At 53.1% G+C, this 16,144-nt stretch overlaps 2 protein-coding genes across 2 annotated transcripts in view; one reads left to right on the forward strand and one right to left on the reverse strand.

Moving 5' to 3' along the window:
• The window catches only part of NUDT2 (nudix hydrolase 2), a 3,442-nt gene extending 1,899 nt beyond the window's left edge, over positions 1 to 1,543 (forward strand). The window contains exon 2 of the mRNA XM_081803073.1: positions 946 to 1,543. Within this exon, the coding sequence (XP_081659199.1) occupies positions 946 to 1,262 (317 nt within the window). The 3' untranslated portion in view covers positions 1,263 to 1,543. The remainder of the gene's footprint in view (positions 1 to 945) is intronic.
• A 6,046-nt stretch (positions 1,544 to 7,589) lies between these two features.
• MYORG (myogenesis regulating glycosidase) lies at positions 7,590 to 15,231 on the reverse strand. Its single transcript, XM_006734595.3, has 2 exons — positions 14,851 to 15,231; positions 7,590 to 11,368 (listed from the first exon to the last, which is right to left on the reverse strand). Exon 2 carries the CDS (start codon positions 11,293 to 11,295, stop codon positions 9,151 to 9,153), a length of 2,145 nt encoding a protein of 714 aa, XP_006734658.2. The 5' UTR covers positions 11,296 to 11,368; positions 14,851 to 15,231; the 3' UTR covers positions 7,590 to 9,150.
• Between the last annotated feature and the right edge of the window lie 913 nt (positions 15,232 to 16,144).

The following is a 16,144-nucleotide window of genomic DNA, read 5'->3' on the forward strand; positions in this document are numbered from 1 at the left end:
TATAGCCCTGTCTCGGAACCAAGACGGGAACAGCTAACAATTCCTGCTCCCCAGGAGCTCCTGAACCAGGAGGCCCCCAGCAACTCGCTGGAGCCCTGTGTTGACAGAGGCTGCCAGACTCCTCCCTGTCCTTCTTGGCCCCTCCAGGCAGGCTGAGAATTTGCAGGGAAGGCCTGGAGGCAAGACTGAGGGCTGCTCCCAGTCTGCAGACCTTCAAGCTCTCCTACAACAGTTTCTTGGCAGCTGTCTCCTTGGGTTTGGGTCTTGCCAACAAATTTTCTTAGAACTGGCTCTCAGCTTGTCCTTAGTCTAAGTTCCCATCAGGAATTTCCCTGTGAAACTGGAATCTGGCCTTGCTCCGTTAGAAAGATGAAAACAACGTGGAAAAGCCTTGATAGCTACTTGGAAACAGCTGCTGGGGCTGCAGTGCAGGGCTTGGAGCCTGTTGGCCCTGGGACTTCAGGGACCAACTAAGACAGTGTTAAGTCCTCACTGTAGACTGTAGGCAAAGTGCTCCCTCCTTAGCCAGCTCCTGTCTGCCAAGAAGGGACTGCCCCTCCTTCAGAAAATCGATTTAAGGTCTCCAAGGGAAAGGGCTCCCTGAGAACATGGGATGAGGAGGGCTCCAAAGGATAAAGCAGAGGTCTGAGGGAGGCCATCTCTCTCACCACTGAAGAGCCGTCTTCTAGACCAGACTTGCCAAACACATGGTCTGTTTAACTCTCTGCAGAGAAGATGGGGTGGGGAGGAGGAATTGCCCAGACGCTACCGGCTCTGCGCCCCATTCCTAGGCATAGTTAGGATATTGCCAATCTCTAGGCCCCCTTGAGCCTAGCAACATCTAGAAAGGCCGCCAAAGACCCCCATCTTTAATCGTCAGACCTGAAAATTCCACCTTTGCTGAAGATTCTCTCTTGCTCCCTTTCCTCTTTTTTCCCTAACCAGGCCATGTGGAACCAGGAGAAAATGACTTGGAAACGGCCTTGCGGGAGACTCAGGAGGAAGCCGGCATAGCGGCCGGCCAGCTGACCATCATTGAGGGGTTCAGAATGGAGCTCAATTATGTGGCCAGGAAGAAGCCTAAAACAGTCATCTACTGGCTGGCCGAGGTGAAGGACTACAATGTGGAGATCCGCCTCTCCCAAGAGCACCAGGCCTACCGCTGGCTGGGGCTGGACGAGGCCTGCCAGTTGGCTCAGTTCAAGGAGATGCAGGCCGCACTCCAAAAAGGACACCAGTTTCTCTGCTCCTCAGCATCCTGAGCTGACCAGAGCAGAGTCATTTACCTCAGTGGGATCCTTGAGGGCCTTCTGAGATGAACAGTGTCAGCCCAGGGAAGGTTGTGTGGGTCTTTGGCTCATTGTACCAAAGAGCAGATCGGTTAGTAAAATCAGCTGAGAACTTCAGAGGAGAGCAAACAAACGTCTCAGCTGGGTGAAAAGGAAGGCAAATGAGGAGTTTAAAAAAAGAAAAAAGTCTAGGCGCAGTAAGTTCGTCCTTGTATTTTATAAATAAACTTCAGGCAGTTTATCTGTCCATCTAACCTGTTGTCTTTATTTCTTGGACTCTTGCCCTTGATGCGGAGAAAGCTAAAGTGAAATGGAGCTCCGACCTTAGCCAGAGAGAATCTTGTGACCACGCACTATGTCCCAGAGAAGCTGAGGGAGGAATTGGGAGAGGAGAGAGCAGACACTGCCAGGGTGGTTCTCCTGCCTCAGGAACTGCAAACACTCTGACCCCAGCCCGCCAGTGTACCCGAGACTGTGACCTGTAGTCGGACAGGATATACAAGCCAGTGGGGCCAGAGCACAGGAATTGGGTGTGTTCTACTCACTGATGCACCCTCTCCCTGGCACCAGGCACATGTCGTGGGTGCTCAGTTGATAACTTCCTAAAATAGAGACCCAGGGAATTTGTGACATATCCCAGGTCACAAGAGGGAGACAACGGACAGACAACTCTGGACCACCAGGCCTGTGACACATGGACCCCATGAGTCACCAGGGACCTGGTCAGCATGGCTGAGGTCACTGGCAAGAGGCATGCCCAGGCCTGGGGGACTCTGCTAGGCTACCCAGCAGCCCCATTACTCCACCTGTGCCCTCCTTGCCTGCAGCTGCCTTCTGCACCCTTAGCAAGCTCTCATCGACATTTCTCTCTTCCTACCTACTTCCTTTCTCTCCAATTCAACTGTAAGACCCAGAGGCGCGGGAGTTGGGTCTCAGCCCTGTTCTCCCTTGCTACTAGGGCTCAAGGAATGCGGGGCAGGTGTTAGATCCTCCAGCCCTTCCAGGAGCTGTTAGCAGATGGATTCATGTGGATTTTATTAGAGGGTTGTTGCCCAGTGAAGTGCAGAAGGTTGGATGCGAAAGGGCATTGGCAAAGGTCAACTTGGATTACCAAGGTCGAGAACAGCCACCCCTGAAGGAAAGAGAGAGAAGTCACCCAAGTCTTGAGCAGGCTTCCAGATGTTTTCAGTCACTGGTTCTCCGTGCAGACAGGGCAAAAATACTAGCGAACAGGATCTTGGAGCACCGCCAAGGACCTGAATGGTTTTGTTCCTCATCCCTCTGAGCAGTGCTCTCTGAAGGAGGCCTGCTGCAGGAAGTTTTTGGAGCTTAATGTTCTCTTTCCAGGCCAGCAGGGACCACATCCCACTGATTTAATAAATGCCGGCTGGGCAGTGGTGCCAAACCACAGACTAGCTGCCTCCTAACAAGGGCTGGCCAGCCCCGTGCTCTCAGCATGGGAGACTGTTGAAGCTCAAAATGCTAAAACCTTATACGTCAGAGCTGGAAGGGACCTGGAAAATGACCTAATTTTGCTGCTCATTTTTATAGCTGGGGAAATTGAGGCTTAAGAAGGTAGATGGTGGGGCAGTTGGGTGGCTCAGTCTTTTAAGCGTCTGCCTTCGGCTCAGGTCATGATCCCAGGGTCTTGGGATAGAGCTCCTCATTGGGCTCCCTGCTCAGCGGGGAGTCTGCTTCCTCTCCACCCCCACACTTGTGCTCTCTGGCTCGCTCTCTCTGTGTCAAATAAATAAATAAAATCTTAAAAAAAAAAAAAAGTAGATGGCCCTGGCAGTTGCCTATATGTGGGGTGCTTTGAGGATGAAGTGCCCAAGGGAAGACTCTGCTTTAGAATACCATGTATGGCTTTGGAGTCATTCCTCTGGGCCTCACAGAGTTTTTCATTAAAACACAGGTACTTGGGGCGCCTGGGTGGCTCAGTCGTTAAGTGTCTGCCTTCGGCTCAGGTCATGATCCCAGGGTCCTGGGATCGAGCCCCACGTCGGGCTCCCTGCTCCACGGGAAGCCTGCTTCTCCCTCTCCCACTCCCCCTGCTTGTGCTCTCTCTCTCGCTGTGTCTCTCTCTGTCAAATAAATAAATACAATCTTTAAAGAAAACACAACAACACAGGTACTTTGGCGAGGGGACCCCCATAAATTGTATTCATCTACTCTCTGAAGGAAGAATTCATGGCAGGGTGGGACCAGGGCATGTTACGGGAGGTGGATGAGGTGGGAGAGAGTGAACCTGAGACAGATGTGACAGGTGAGTAGGCTTTGTCATCATCACCACTTTGCTTCTGGCCAGCTCGTCCAGAAATGTGGGACTGAGACCACAATTTCCCCTTCAATCTGAGGCCCTCCAAGCTCCAGAGCACGTCCTCCCGGAAGCCTTCCCTAATAACTACCCATCCTATAAATACTGCCCTGTTTCCCCACCTACACCTAAAGAGGCTCCTCTTGAAACTCCACCTGTTTCCCCCAGTGCTGCCTTCACCACCCCAGGGTGAAGAAGCATTTACCAGACTTATCCCCACCAAGGTGGGCTCTGGAAAACTAAAATGCCCTCTTGACTCTCAGACACAATACCTTACACGCCCACAGTATGCACTTCTTTGCTGAATTGAAGACCCAAAGGAATGAAGTTATAATGGTAGCTTCAATGGTAGAGTTTCAGTTGAAATACTTGTGCAGGTATGAGACCTGCACAAGTGGGGCCCCCATGTTTGGGGAGCAGAGGCTTACATCTCCATTGGTCCAGATTGTTGGCCCAACCTGTCCCTTCTTTTCTAGAGGGCTGTGCCAGCCCCGCTACTGCCCCCTAGAGGCTGTGCTATAGGTGCGCAGCGAAATTGGCTGTGCCTTTCTCCACCCCTACCCCCTTCCCTTCCCTTCCCTTCCCTCCTCTCCCCCTCCCCTCCCCTCCCCTCCCCTTTCCCTTCCCTTCCCCCTCCCCCTCTCCTCCCCTTCCCTTTCCCTCTCAATCCACCTCCTGCTCAGGATTGTGTAATAGGAAGTCCTCAACTGGACTCCCTGAGGAGGGAAAAGGGGGCTAGGGAGGGAAAAACAGCATAAAGATACAGAATACAGAGGCAGTCTCTTCCTGTTCTTCAGACCGGGGACTCCCAGGGACAGGACCCCCTCTTCTGTCTTTTCCCATTCCTCACCCAAGCCCAACCCCATCTTAAGGTCATGAATTCTTCCATCTCCTAATGGGTGAAGGAGTCAAAAGGTACAAATTTCCAATTATAAAATTAATGTCATGGGGATGTAACATACATCATGGTGACTATTGTTAATAAAACTATTGTATATTTGAAAGTAGCTAGGAGAGTAGATCTTGAATGTTCTCATTGCAAGAAAAATATTTTTTGGTAACTACGTAGGGTGACGGATGTTAACTGGGCTTACTATGGTGATCACTTTGCAATACGTAGAAATATCCCATCATTACATTGTATACCTGAAACTAATATAATGTTATAGCAATTATATTTCAATAAAAAAAAGAGGTCAGCTTCTGTTTTCCTGTATAATCCATTAAAATGGTAAAGTGCATTAAAAAAAAAAAAAAGGATTCTCCCTTCCCCTCAAGCTGCTGGAAAGATCCTTGGTCATGATGAAGTAAATGACTAGCCTTAAGATAAAAACCAGGTTGTTCCTTGGGAGCTGGGGTGTGTGCCAGAGAAGGGAGGGTGTCAGCAGAAGTCCCACTGAGTTGGACAATGGCAGGAAAGGAAATCACCCAGTTGCCACTGTGGTTTTCTTTAAGGCTGGGTCCAGGCAGGCCTCGCCTTGCAGGGATGGGCTGTGCAACTGTTCCCAGAACAGAAGGTAGTATTTCTTCAAATGCTTTTCAAAATATACTCATAAGTATGTGTGTGTGTGAGTAAAACAGAAACAGAGGTATGAGAAGTGTTCAGATATTAGAGGCCTTGAACATCAGAGCTTGGATATTTTCCTAAGTGATTTGATTGAATTTCAGAAAGGTTTCCTTAGCTGCTGTGTGGATTAGATTGAAGGGTCCAAGAGTTGAAAAAGTTAGACCATTGCAGTGGTCCAGGCTAGAACCGATAAAGCGATGGAGAGGTCACCATTAGCCTTGGACCTGAGGAGGGGAGAAGCAACCAGAAACCAGCAGAAGACTAGCTCTGGAGCCAACCAGGGTGAGAGACACTTTACCCGAATCTTGAGAAACAGGGCAAAGACCCTCAGAAAACTCACATCTTGGGCTTAGAGGGCTTGGCTAGGGTTTAGCTGATTCATATGGTATTAGAAGGGAGACTAAGGCAGACTCTCAGGGTACACAGGGTCACAGAATGGGGACATTAGGCCCCAGTCCCAGATTTCCTGCAGTGGCCACTCTGATCCTCTCCATTACCTCTGGAGGAGTTCCCCATTCCCACAAATCAGTCCCCACCAACCAGCCCAGGGGTACAGGGGAGACAAATGAGAAATCCTGGCCATACAAGGTGCTGGAAGTTCCTTTGGAGTAGGGATAGTCCCCCCACCCAGATGTGCAGAGAGACATAAATTTGGAATGCACGAGAGGATGGGGCGCTGGACAAGTCTGGAAGGGGCCAGAATAGGGGAGAGGTAGCTTCCAGCCCAGTTCCCTCACCTCCCCCTATCTTCCCAAATCCAGCTCTTTCTCATGGCTCCTACCATTCTAGTCCCCCCACCCCCACTTCTTGAACATCTCTTTTTTGGTATCAGTGGGGGAAGGGGAAACACTGCTTGACCTAGAACCACTGGGCGGCAGCTTCAGAGATACATATTTCAGCTGGCTCCCCATTCTTGGTGGTATATGGACCAGGGCTGGGCGATGCTGTTGAAAGGTAGGACAATACCCGGTAGGAGATTCTAGGTGTCTGGATGCAGAACACCAGGTTCCAGTCGAGTCTTGGTTACTAATCTCCTGCCAGTACCCTCCTCTCTCAGTGCTTCAGTTTGTTCATCTTGCCTTTGTGATTAACGAGACTGGCAGAAGCCTGACTAGAAACCAGATCGCAAGCCAGGGGCTGGTTTGCTGGAATTTGGCCGGACAAGGGCACTCTTCCCTTTGGCCCTGTCCCAGCATACAGTGAGTGCTCAGTGGGTATGGTGTGCCTCCTCCCCCACCTAGGCTGTGAGATGCTGCTGCCAGCCCTTCACGCCCTTATACTGCTCCTCCTCTGTGCCAGATTACTCAGGCCTTACAGATTGCTTTATCCCTCCCCAAGCCATCTCAGGCAGCGCACACTCCTCCGTCTTGGTCCACCAGAACTTTCTGCAACTACAATCTGCCCTGTCCAATAGGTCAGCCACTGGTCACACATGGCATTTAACACTTGAAATGTGGCTAGTGTGCCTGAAGAACTGTCTTTTAAGCTTTATTTCATTTTAATTAATTTTAAAATTAAATTTAAGAAGCCACATGAGGGCAGTGGCTACCACATTGGACAACAAAGGTTCTAGGCAGAGCTTCTCTGTTTCGCGTTTAGTGTCCCTTGTCTAAAGTAAGAGTTGATAGGAGTTACCATTTATTGAGCACTTACTATTTGCCAATTTTTGCATAAGTGCTTTACGGGCACATCTCAATGAATCCTAGAAATTCCATTGAAAAGATGAAGAAACTGGGGCGCCTGGGTGGCTCAGTTGGTTAAGCATCCGACATTTGACTTCGGCTCAGGTCGTGATCTTAGGGTCATGGGAAGGAGCCCTGCATTGGGATCTGTGCTGGACGTGGAGCCTGCTTAAGATTCTCTCTCCCTCTCCCTCTGCCCCTCCCCAGTTCTCTAAATAAATAAATAAAGAAGAAGAAACCGAGGCTCTAGAGGTTGGTTAAAACGGCTTCAGATTGCACAGAAACCTGGAGGGCCATTCAAGTGTGAGTCATGCTCTCCAGCCACTTAGGGAAACTTTCAGGGCCCAGCCTCGGTGTTCTGCGTCTGTGGCTGCTTCACAGCCTGTGGCGGGGGGGGGGGTCCCCCAGGAGGTTCATCATTGAGTACTGATTGGTGGATGCTCTTGACAAAAAGGAGAAGGAAGCTAATTCCTTTACTCCCCATCTCCTGGGGACCCAGGAATCCTCGCTCCTGACATTCCATCTTCAGATGTCTCTCCTCTTGCCTTTTTCCTGGACCACAGTGTCCTTTGGGTCACAAACTTAGAGCTCAACTGGGTGCTATGTGCAAAGATTTGGGAAAAGTTTGTCACAGGTAAGCCCAGAGGAAGCCAGTTGGGCGAGGAGCTAGGGCCTGGAAAAATCCTTGTTATTTTTGTGCAAACCGCCCCCCCCCAAGAAACAATATAATAGTATAATAGCTACCTTTTATTGAGCACCTACTTGTGCCAGGCACTTTACATACATCTTTGCTTATAATTCCCACAACAACCTGGGAGGTAGGCATTATCATCACCATTTTACATGTGAGGAAACTGAGGCTCAACAAGGTTAAGCAGCTCGCTTAAAATCAAACAGCTTATAGACACGAGTGGTAGAAGCAGCACTCAATGTGGACATCTGAGAGTGCCCCAAAACTTTCATTAGGCATTCTTCACATAGGGGAAATAGAGGGGGTGGAGGAGTGGGCAAAAGGATGCATTCTTTAGGGGTTGAGGGAAGCTGAGCCCTGCCCTGTTTCCCACCTCCCCACTTTGGCAAGCCATTTCTTCCTCAGACTCAGCTGCAAAGTCAGCAACAACTCACTCTGGCTGAGGTTGCTCTTCTTAGAAAGAGAAAATGGCTGAAACGAAAGCCCTTACCCTGTATGTGTATTTACAGGTGCTGCTGTGCCCACAGAGCTCATGTGCCAAAGCACACCACCATCAGAATGAGAACAGCGCTCCCTTTTAGGCTACACTCCTGCCAGGTATGCAGGGAGTGAAGCAGCTGAGAGATCTTGAAAGGGCTGTTTATTTCCTACTAGATTCCCAGGGACATCAACCAGGAGGGGGCCAGCTCAACAATCAAAACCTCCAATTTGCTCCCTGCCCCTCTTTCCAGGCTTATCCAGCTTCAGAAGTGTTGTGTTCATTCCGTAGATTCAGGGACACATGGTGCCTCTCTCTCTCTCATACATACACACACACACACACAGACACACACACAAAGGTTCTTGAGTTAAGGCACCAAGTCTGGCCTGCACGGCCTTGCAAGTCCTTGTCCATAGGCCATGGCCCTGGCCCACGGCTGAGCCCATGTGTTTACACAGACGGGTAAGTGCAGTGTTAGGAGTCTCTTCACAAATGAGGGACAACATTGATGGCTCTGTGCTCTGCCCAGTCTTCCTGTCCTCTGGGATGGGACCTCCTTTCTCCTTGTCAGTTGCCCAGACACCTCCATTCCCTCTCCCTAGCTGGGGTGGGACCAGGTCAGCCATACTTCAGGCCAGTGCTGGGAACTTTGGACCTGGCTTCCGACATCACGAATGTGCCCTTCTAAGTGTGGCAGGGGGCTATTTTGGGACCTTAAAGAGGATCAAGTCCCCACCTCAGAAGGGCAAAGATGGCCATTCAGGCCAGGATGGAGGGTAAGGTTTCTTTTTGTGCTTTTAAAACACAATCATGTGTAACAGGAAGAGAGCCGACCTTTTCCTTCCGAGCTCTCGTCCATCCACCTCACTCCAGTCTGCAGACTGGAGTGAGTGTGGAGGGGAAAAGGGTCTTTGGGATTGTGCGTTAGAATGGGAAGTTGCTTCAGCGCCCCCTCACCTGGCCCTACCCGAGCTGGCTAGAGCACATTTATGTCGGCACCCACTTAGTGGGTGGGGCAGAGGTGGGGACGTCCTGGGGATACACGATGTGGTTGTGATGGAGGGTTAAAGGCCTGCATGAAGGCAGAGGTTAGGGCTATGGGGTTCCTGGGTCCTGGGCTGGGTCAGGATGCCCAGACGAAGTAGGCGACCTCGTCCAGGTCGACGGGGTAATCGGTGAGCAGCACTGGGGTTTTGTCAAAAAGCTCGCCCTTGTAGCTGCGCCACTTGCCTGCAGGCAGGTAGACGTCTCGCTCCTGCTTGCCGGGCTCCAGGACTGGCGCCACCAGCAGCGTGTCTCCAATAAGGAACTGCGAGTCGACGCGGTGTGCCGTCTCGTCACCGGGCGCAATCCACCAGAGGGGGCGCACGATGGGGTCGCCTGTGTCCGTGACCTCCCCAGCCAGCTCCAGCAAGAGCGGCGCTACGAGCGAGGCCCTCAGTGCGGCAAACTTGTGCGCGATAGCCACCACTTCGGCATCATATTGCCAGGGTGGGACCGAGAACTGCATAGCGGGCATGAAGGCGGCCACCTCCAGCCAGCGCACGTAGAGCTCGCGCTCGGGCACCTCGCCCCCGCCCGCTGTGCGCTCAGACACTGCGTTGCCACCCACCATATCGGGCAGGATGAATGGGTAGCCCAGCATGCTGACAGTGAGCACGGCGGGGATGAGTGAGCGCAGCCCCAGATCATAGCCCCACACCGAGTCGCGGTCCACTAGGCGGAAGAAGCAGGAGATGTTCTGTGACTGGTAGCCCACGCGGACCTCCGCCAGGGAGAAGAAGGGCAGGGCCATTTCAGTGTAGCGGCGGCTCCATATGCTGGGATCGGACAGCGGCCTGTAGGTGCTGAAGTCCCGCGGCAAATAGCTGACTTCGCCTGCGTCAAACTTGAAGGAGGCCACAGCGTAGCGCGAGCGCAGCCGCCGCAGGTGTCCCTGGAACCAGTCTCGAGCCTCCGGGCGTGTGAAGTCGAGCACCGCGCCGATGCCGTTCCACCAGCGCACGAGCGCGGGCAGCCGGCCGGTGGGTTCGCGCACGAACAGCTCGCGTTCCACTCCCTCACCAAAGCACGATGAGTTGTAGTTGACGAACGGGTGAACCCAGAGCGTGACGCGGAAGCCGGCATCACGCAGACGGCGGAACATGTCGCTGGCATTGGGGAACTTGGTCTCGTCGAAGTCGAAGTCTCCATAGGCAGGCGTGTACATGTCATCTATCTCCAAGTGGCTGCTGTTGAATCGGTGCTGGCGGATCTGCTGGGCGAAACGCTGCACTTTGTCCTGGTCCACGGCACGCCCGTAGAGCACCCACGTGGACCAGATGGGGTCCCGGAAGGCCTCGGGTGCTGGCACCCTCGAGGGCTTGTTGAAATAGCGCCGCACCATGTATTTGTGGATGGAAGTGACGTCGGAGCCGACACACACGCGGTAGCTGAGCTCTGGCGCGGCAGGGCGGCCCGCAGGTGGCTTGTAGGGCGTGTTGTGGTAGCGTGCCTGCAGCCGCAGCGAGCGCTCCGTGCCGTTCCAGCCCAGGTGGAAGGGCACGGAGTCGTTGACCTTGATGGCAGCTGCACGCGATGACAGCCAGTAGCGCTCGAGGATGCCTCCGAATGCGGCGCCGGAGGAGTAGACATCGCTGGTGACGAAGGGCTGAGGCTCCTGCTGGCCGTCCAGGCGGATGGGCCAGTGCTGGGTCCTCATCTCGGCACCACCGTACCAGTGTGCCGCCGCATCGCCCAGGAACATAGCGTGTTCCACCGCGCGCCCCGGGGCCGCCTCCTCCCAGCGCACGCGGTAGCACATGACCGTATCCTTGGGCCTCACAGTCTGGATGAAGAAATGCAGGGGGCGCCCGTCGGCTGTGCGAGAACAACCGAGGACCGCGCCGTCGCGGCTGCAGGAGTCGAGGTCCAGGGCCCCCGAGCGGAAGGCCAGGCGGAAGACCTGCTCGCCCTTCTGGTTGCGGATGGAGAAGCCGCCTCGGTTGAGGTCCAGCAGCTCCGCGCGCAGGCGTTCCGCTTTGCGTAGAGAGGCGCTGTAGTAGCACCAGGCCACCACTGCGGCCAACACCAACAGCAGCCCCAGGACCGCGGAGCCCAGGAGCGGTTTCAGCTCTTTGGAGGGCTTGGGCTTGGCCGGCGAGAAGTTATCAGGCAAGAAGGTGTACATAGCTGCAGCTGGGATGACCTTGGGGCTCTTACGGTTTGCGTGGCTCCCAGGGCGGCGGCGGGGGTAGGCTTGGCTCTCCTCCTGAGGGTTCTGGCGCATGAGCCCCCAGTTAGGGAAGGAGTGGGCAGTGGGACCACCCGACAAAGCACATCTGAACCTGGACTGCCTGACTCTGGAAGGGGAAGAGAGAAGTAGAACTGAGCTTTCTCATTCCACAGTATTTCCCTTTGCTGCATCAGAAAGAGGAAGTGTATATTTTGGGAAGGTTGTATTCTGGGATATAAGGTCTGGGACATAAAGGCTTGACCCTTACCAGGACCATCTGTATGTGTCTAAACCACTCTTTTTTTTTTTTTTTAATTAACATATAATGTATTATTTGTTTCAGGGGTACAGGTCTGTGATTCAACAGTCTTACACAATTCACAGCGCTCACCATAGCACATGCTCTCCCCTCTAAACCACTCTTTCTCATGAGCGCCAGTTTTTGCCAAAATTAGTCAGGACTCTGATTGGGGAGGGGCAGATGGCATGCATCCCCATTTTCCTGGTGGAGAAACAACCCAGACAGGGTCAGGGAGCTGTCTAGGATCACAGAATTAGCCAGGCTTCCTTGGATCATACATGGGGGCAGTTCAGGCTGAGGAGCAGGCGAGGGGTCTGGAGAAGGCCATGGTGGGAGAGGGAAGATAATCCAGCCAGCTCTTTAAGATCTTTAACAGGGCAGTAGGCTGGTTTTCCTGTCCCTGCAGGGGGAGAGGAGAGAGGAAGGGGGAACATCTCAGGCATGGAATTTAATCTTGAGTCAAAAGCCAGATTAAATCTGGAGATTAGAGAAGATACCCAAAGCCAGATGCAGTCATGGGCCTGGTTTGGAGAGAGGCAGGGTTGGGTTTGTACATTAGGGCTGGTGTAAAAAGTCTAGCATGGTGGCCATGGTGACTTCTCAGGTCACCCTCTCTTTGCTCTCAAACTCGACACTGTTCTCAGCAATTGATCACCAAGTCCATTTCCCCACCAACCTTCCTGCTCTCCTCCTGGCAACGCATTTGTTGGCCAGCTACCTCCTGGCTTTGTCTCCACTACGCACCCACTCTCCTCTGCCCCTGCCCTACTTTGGGCACTGTCATTTCTCCCATGTATCATTGCAGTACTTCCCCAATAGGCCTCCCTGCTTCCACCTTCTTTTTCTCCAATGCTCACAGCAACCATGGTGATCTTTTTAAAGCACTTTATGAGACAGTATCTCTTCCTATTTTAGAGCATGACCCCCAGGTTTAAGTTCAGAAGTATAAGCTTTGCAATTGAGGGTCAAGGCATGATGTGGTCTCATCTGCTTTTCTGATTCCATTTCCAGCCAGGCCTATCCTATGATCACCAAGCTCATTCCTTCCCTAACCTAAATCCTTCAGCCATCTGCTCTATGAACTTTCACCTACCCACACTGAACCAATGTCTCTCCCCCACCTATCAGCTCTCCAAGGAGTGGACACCCCCTACTGCACACATAGACTCTCATATACTGTATGTTAAACATATGACTGCAGAAAAAACCCCATAGACTTGGCGGGGGGGTGGCAGTGTGTGTCCCAATCTGCTGCCCAAGGCCACTGACCATATCTCAGCCCTCAGGGGGCGGAGTTCAACAAAGAAATAGCACCAGCCAGGTGCACACACAGACATACATGCTGCCAGCCAGCCAGCTGCCCATCTGTTCCAGCTGGGAGGAAGGAGAGAGGGAGACTGGCAAACAGTAATTAGCCTCCTCCCAGATGCCAGTGTCTGTCTCTAAGTCCTCAGCTACTCCCAAGGAGATGCCAGAACTGCTCAGGGTTCTCACCTCCCCCACCTCTCCCACGAAGAGACTATCATCAAGAATGACAGGTGCAGGGTGCCTGGGTGGCTCAGTTGGTTAAGCGTCTGCCTTCAGCTCAGGTCATGATCCCAGGGTCTTGGGATCGAGTCCCACGTTGGGCTCCTTGCTCAGTGGGGAGTCTGCTTCTCCCTCTTCCCCTCCCCTCTGCGCATGATCTCTCTCTCTCTCTCTCTCAAATAAATAAATAATCTTAAAAAAAAAAAGAATGACAGGTGCAGACCAGAATTTTTATCTCAGATATCAATATACAGCTCACTACAATGCCTCCCCCCTCCAAGGAGGTGTTGTCTTAGGGCCTCATTCTCTGTGCTCCCTCCCCCTAAATTCCTAAGCTGGTCAGTTCCAGCTGGTCTGGAACAGCCTCTTACTCCCTGCTTCTCATCCCATACAACTTAGCTTTCAAAACCTCCACCCCTCTATTGCATCCCCTACCTGTGGGTACAGGTTAGAAAAGCCCTCCTGCAGAATGCACACAGTAGCTTTTAGCTGACGCCCTCAAGCTCAGCAGAACCCAAAGGTGGCCTTAGGTGGTCCAGGCCAGACTTGCTGTATACTTATATTGATTCATTCAGGACAACCAAGGCCCCATCCTGGACACTGAGGGAATAAGGGGTAAGGGTCCATATCTGAAGAGGACAGAGAACCCCTCATCCTCAAAACTTTCATATTAAGTCAGCCCATCTCATGACACTGGAGGCATGGAGAGGCCACCAAGATGACCTCAAAAGCCATTTCCAATAGGTTCTGAGAATCTTAATGTTCTAGGATTCCAAGGTTTTTTGGTGAAGGACAGGGGCCCACAGTCTTGGGCGCCCACTCCATGCAGGCCCTGTGCTGGTCTCTCAAATGCCACCACAGCGTCCAACCCTAACAATAATACTGAACAAGAGGCATAGCTGTAGTGCCCATTCTACAGTCGAAGAAACTAGCCCAAACAGAAAAAGGAACTTGTTTGAAGTTACTAGGTGGCAAGGTTGCCTAAATCCGAAATCCCAGCTTAACCCTCCACAGCATAATTTTTAGGAGATGAGAGATAAATGGTCTGACTGGCAGTCTGAATGCAGCAGAGGAAAGGAGCTTTGTGAGTCAGAGGGTGGGACAGGCTCCCCATCAGGTGGGTGTGTGCACAGTGAAGCCTATCTTCTCAAGGGCTGGTGCTGCTGCTTGCTCCAGAAAGGCTCCTTGGGGTGAGAAAAGGGCAATTTTAATGGTATCTGGGACCGAGGCTGTGGAGGAGGAACTGGTTCCTGTGTTAACAGCGCTAGAGACCCCTGTAATCTGCCGCCTCCGTCATCTGGCTAACCACAGGTTAATGCCGGCAGGTGGGGTCTGCCCTAGCCAAACCTTTCCCCACTTGACACTCAACCTCGGTCTTGGCTGCCAGCCCCTAGCCGGATCTGAGGGGGAGGGCCCGGCCCGGCCCCAAAGCGGGGAGGCCATGCCAAGCTGAGTCGTTTGTCGAACATAATTCCAAGGAGGGGGGGAATGTCAAAGGCAACTCGATCCAGCCCATCTCCCTGCCCTCCCCAAGGACGAGATCAGAGAGGATCGAGTGACTGCGCCTACAGCTTGGAATACTCCACCCCCACCCCAGCGCTACAGCTACAATGTCCGAAGGGACAGACTGAGGTCAAAGGGCCGGCCGCCCGCTGGGAACCGCGGCTTGAGGAGGGGCCCAGGTGTCCAGCCTCGTACCCCCTACTCATCAGTAGGAGCGAAAGTTCAAGAAGTGTGTTTCCTCAGCAACCCCCCAAGGTCCTCCCCCTGGGCTCACTCACGGCAGTGACCCCAGAAGTGGGGGTGAAGGGAGGCTCCCGAAGATTCCCTCCGAGCTAGCCGGAGTTGGGCTGCCACGGCGCGGCGCGGGGCGCTGCCTAGCTGGGAACAGCTGAGGCCCTCCTCGGGACCCGCCCCCTTGCTGCTCGGCCACGCCCCGGTCGTTCGGTCTCGCTTCGGGCCTCGGAGTCCAGCCCCGCCCCTGGCGCTCGAGCCCTCCTCCCACATTGTCACGCGGACTTGAGGTCCCACCCCTTAGCCCCCACCTTTCTCCCACTGCTCTGTGCCCACCTCCGGGCAACTCTGGCAGGCCACCCCAGAGTGTCTCCTGGCTCCGCCCCCTGCCTGCAGGCCCGCCCCCGCTGGGCCGTTGCTTACTGCATGCTAGCGGGGCTCTGCCCTAGGCCTTCTGGGACATGTAGTTCTGGAGAAAGGAGCAATTGTAGAGTGTAGGGGTTCTCGCACCTCTAGGCTAAATTTGGGATGTGTATGAGGAGGAGAGAGAGGCAGGGTAAAGGGGGTAGGGTTGGCTACTGGGATTCCTTTCCCTCCAGATTTGGGCAGGTGGAGGCCATCTTGGTATACTGCTCTCATTAGCTCTTCATGTGGAAAAAGTTTCCCATATGGAAAAAGTTCTCTCATATAGAAAAAGGGTAGCGGAGTTCTGGGCGGATCACAGAGGAGGCTCAGTGCAGGGTGGATCCAATCAAAGACCTCACAAAAGGAGCCTAGTTCCACCAGACAGGAGGCCCAAGTTGTCGGTTCCCACCGGACCAGACCAGTAGTATCTGAGGTTGGGGACCTCAGTATTTTGCAATGCCCCCTCTGATCTCCCCCTGCAACACACACCCCATGGTGACACCATTAGAAATGCCCGTGCTGTGAGGTGGCAAATGTGCCCCACCATACCCCTGCTCCATCCGAGGAGGAGTTGGGCGCAAAAATACTAAAGATCCCAGAGATTCCAGAACACCTCACCTCTTATTTCTGGAGGGACAGAGAAAGAGGGCTTTGCTTTGTAATTTGAGTTTCTTAGTCATGAAACCTTCCAAAATTATGTTTTAGACTCTTGAACTTGGGTAAGGGAGGGCAGCAAGGATGTCTGAACATAGACTTTTTCAGGGCTGTGATGGAGACTCTGGGAGCAGAGATCAAGAACTTTGGGGACAGGGACAGGTCTCTGCAGAATGAAAGACTCTGCGTCTACTGAGATGGGGGGGTGAGGGAACATCTAGGTTTGGGGGATACTGAACAAATGTCAGCTGGAGGGTCCTCTTGGGGTGGCCCTGCATGGCT

The sequence above is a fragment of the Leptonychotes weddellii genome, chromosome 14 (assembly GCF_054177405.1).
Source record: "Leptonychotes weddellii isolate Sample4059 chromosome 14, ASM5417740v2, whole genome shotgun sequence".
NCBI lineage: Eukaryota > Metazoa > Chordata > Mammalia > Carnivora > Phocidae > Leptonychotes > Leptonychotes weddellii.

Coding starts and splice junctions, on each gene's coding strand:
- MYORG (XM_006734595.3), bottom strand. CDS start 11,295: ATGCGCCAGAACCCTCAGGAGGAGAGCCAAGCCTACCCCCGCCGCCGC.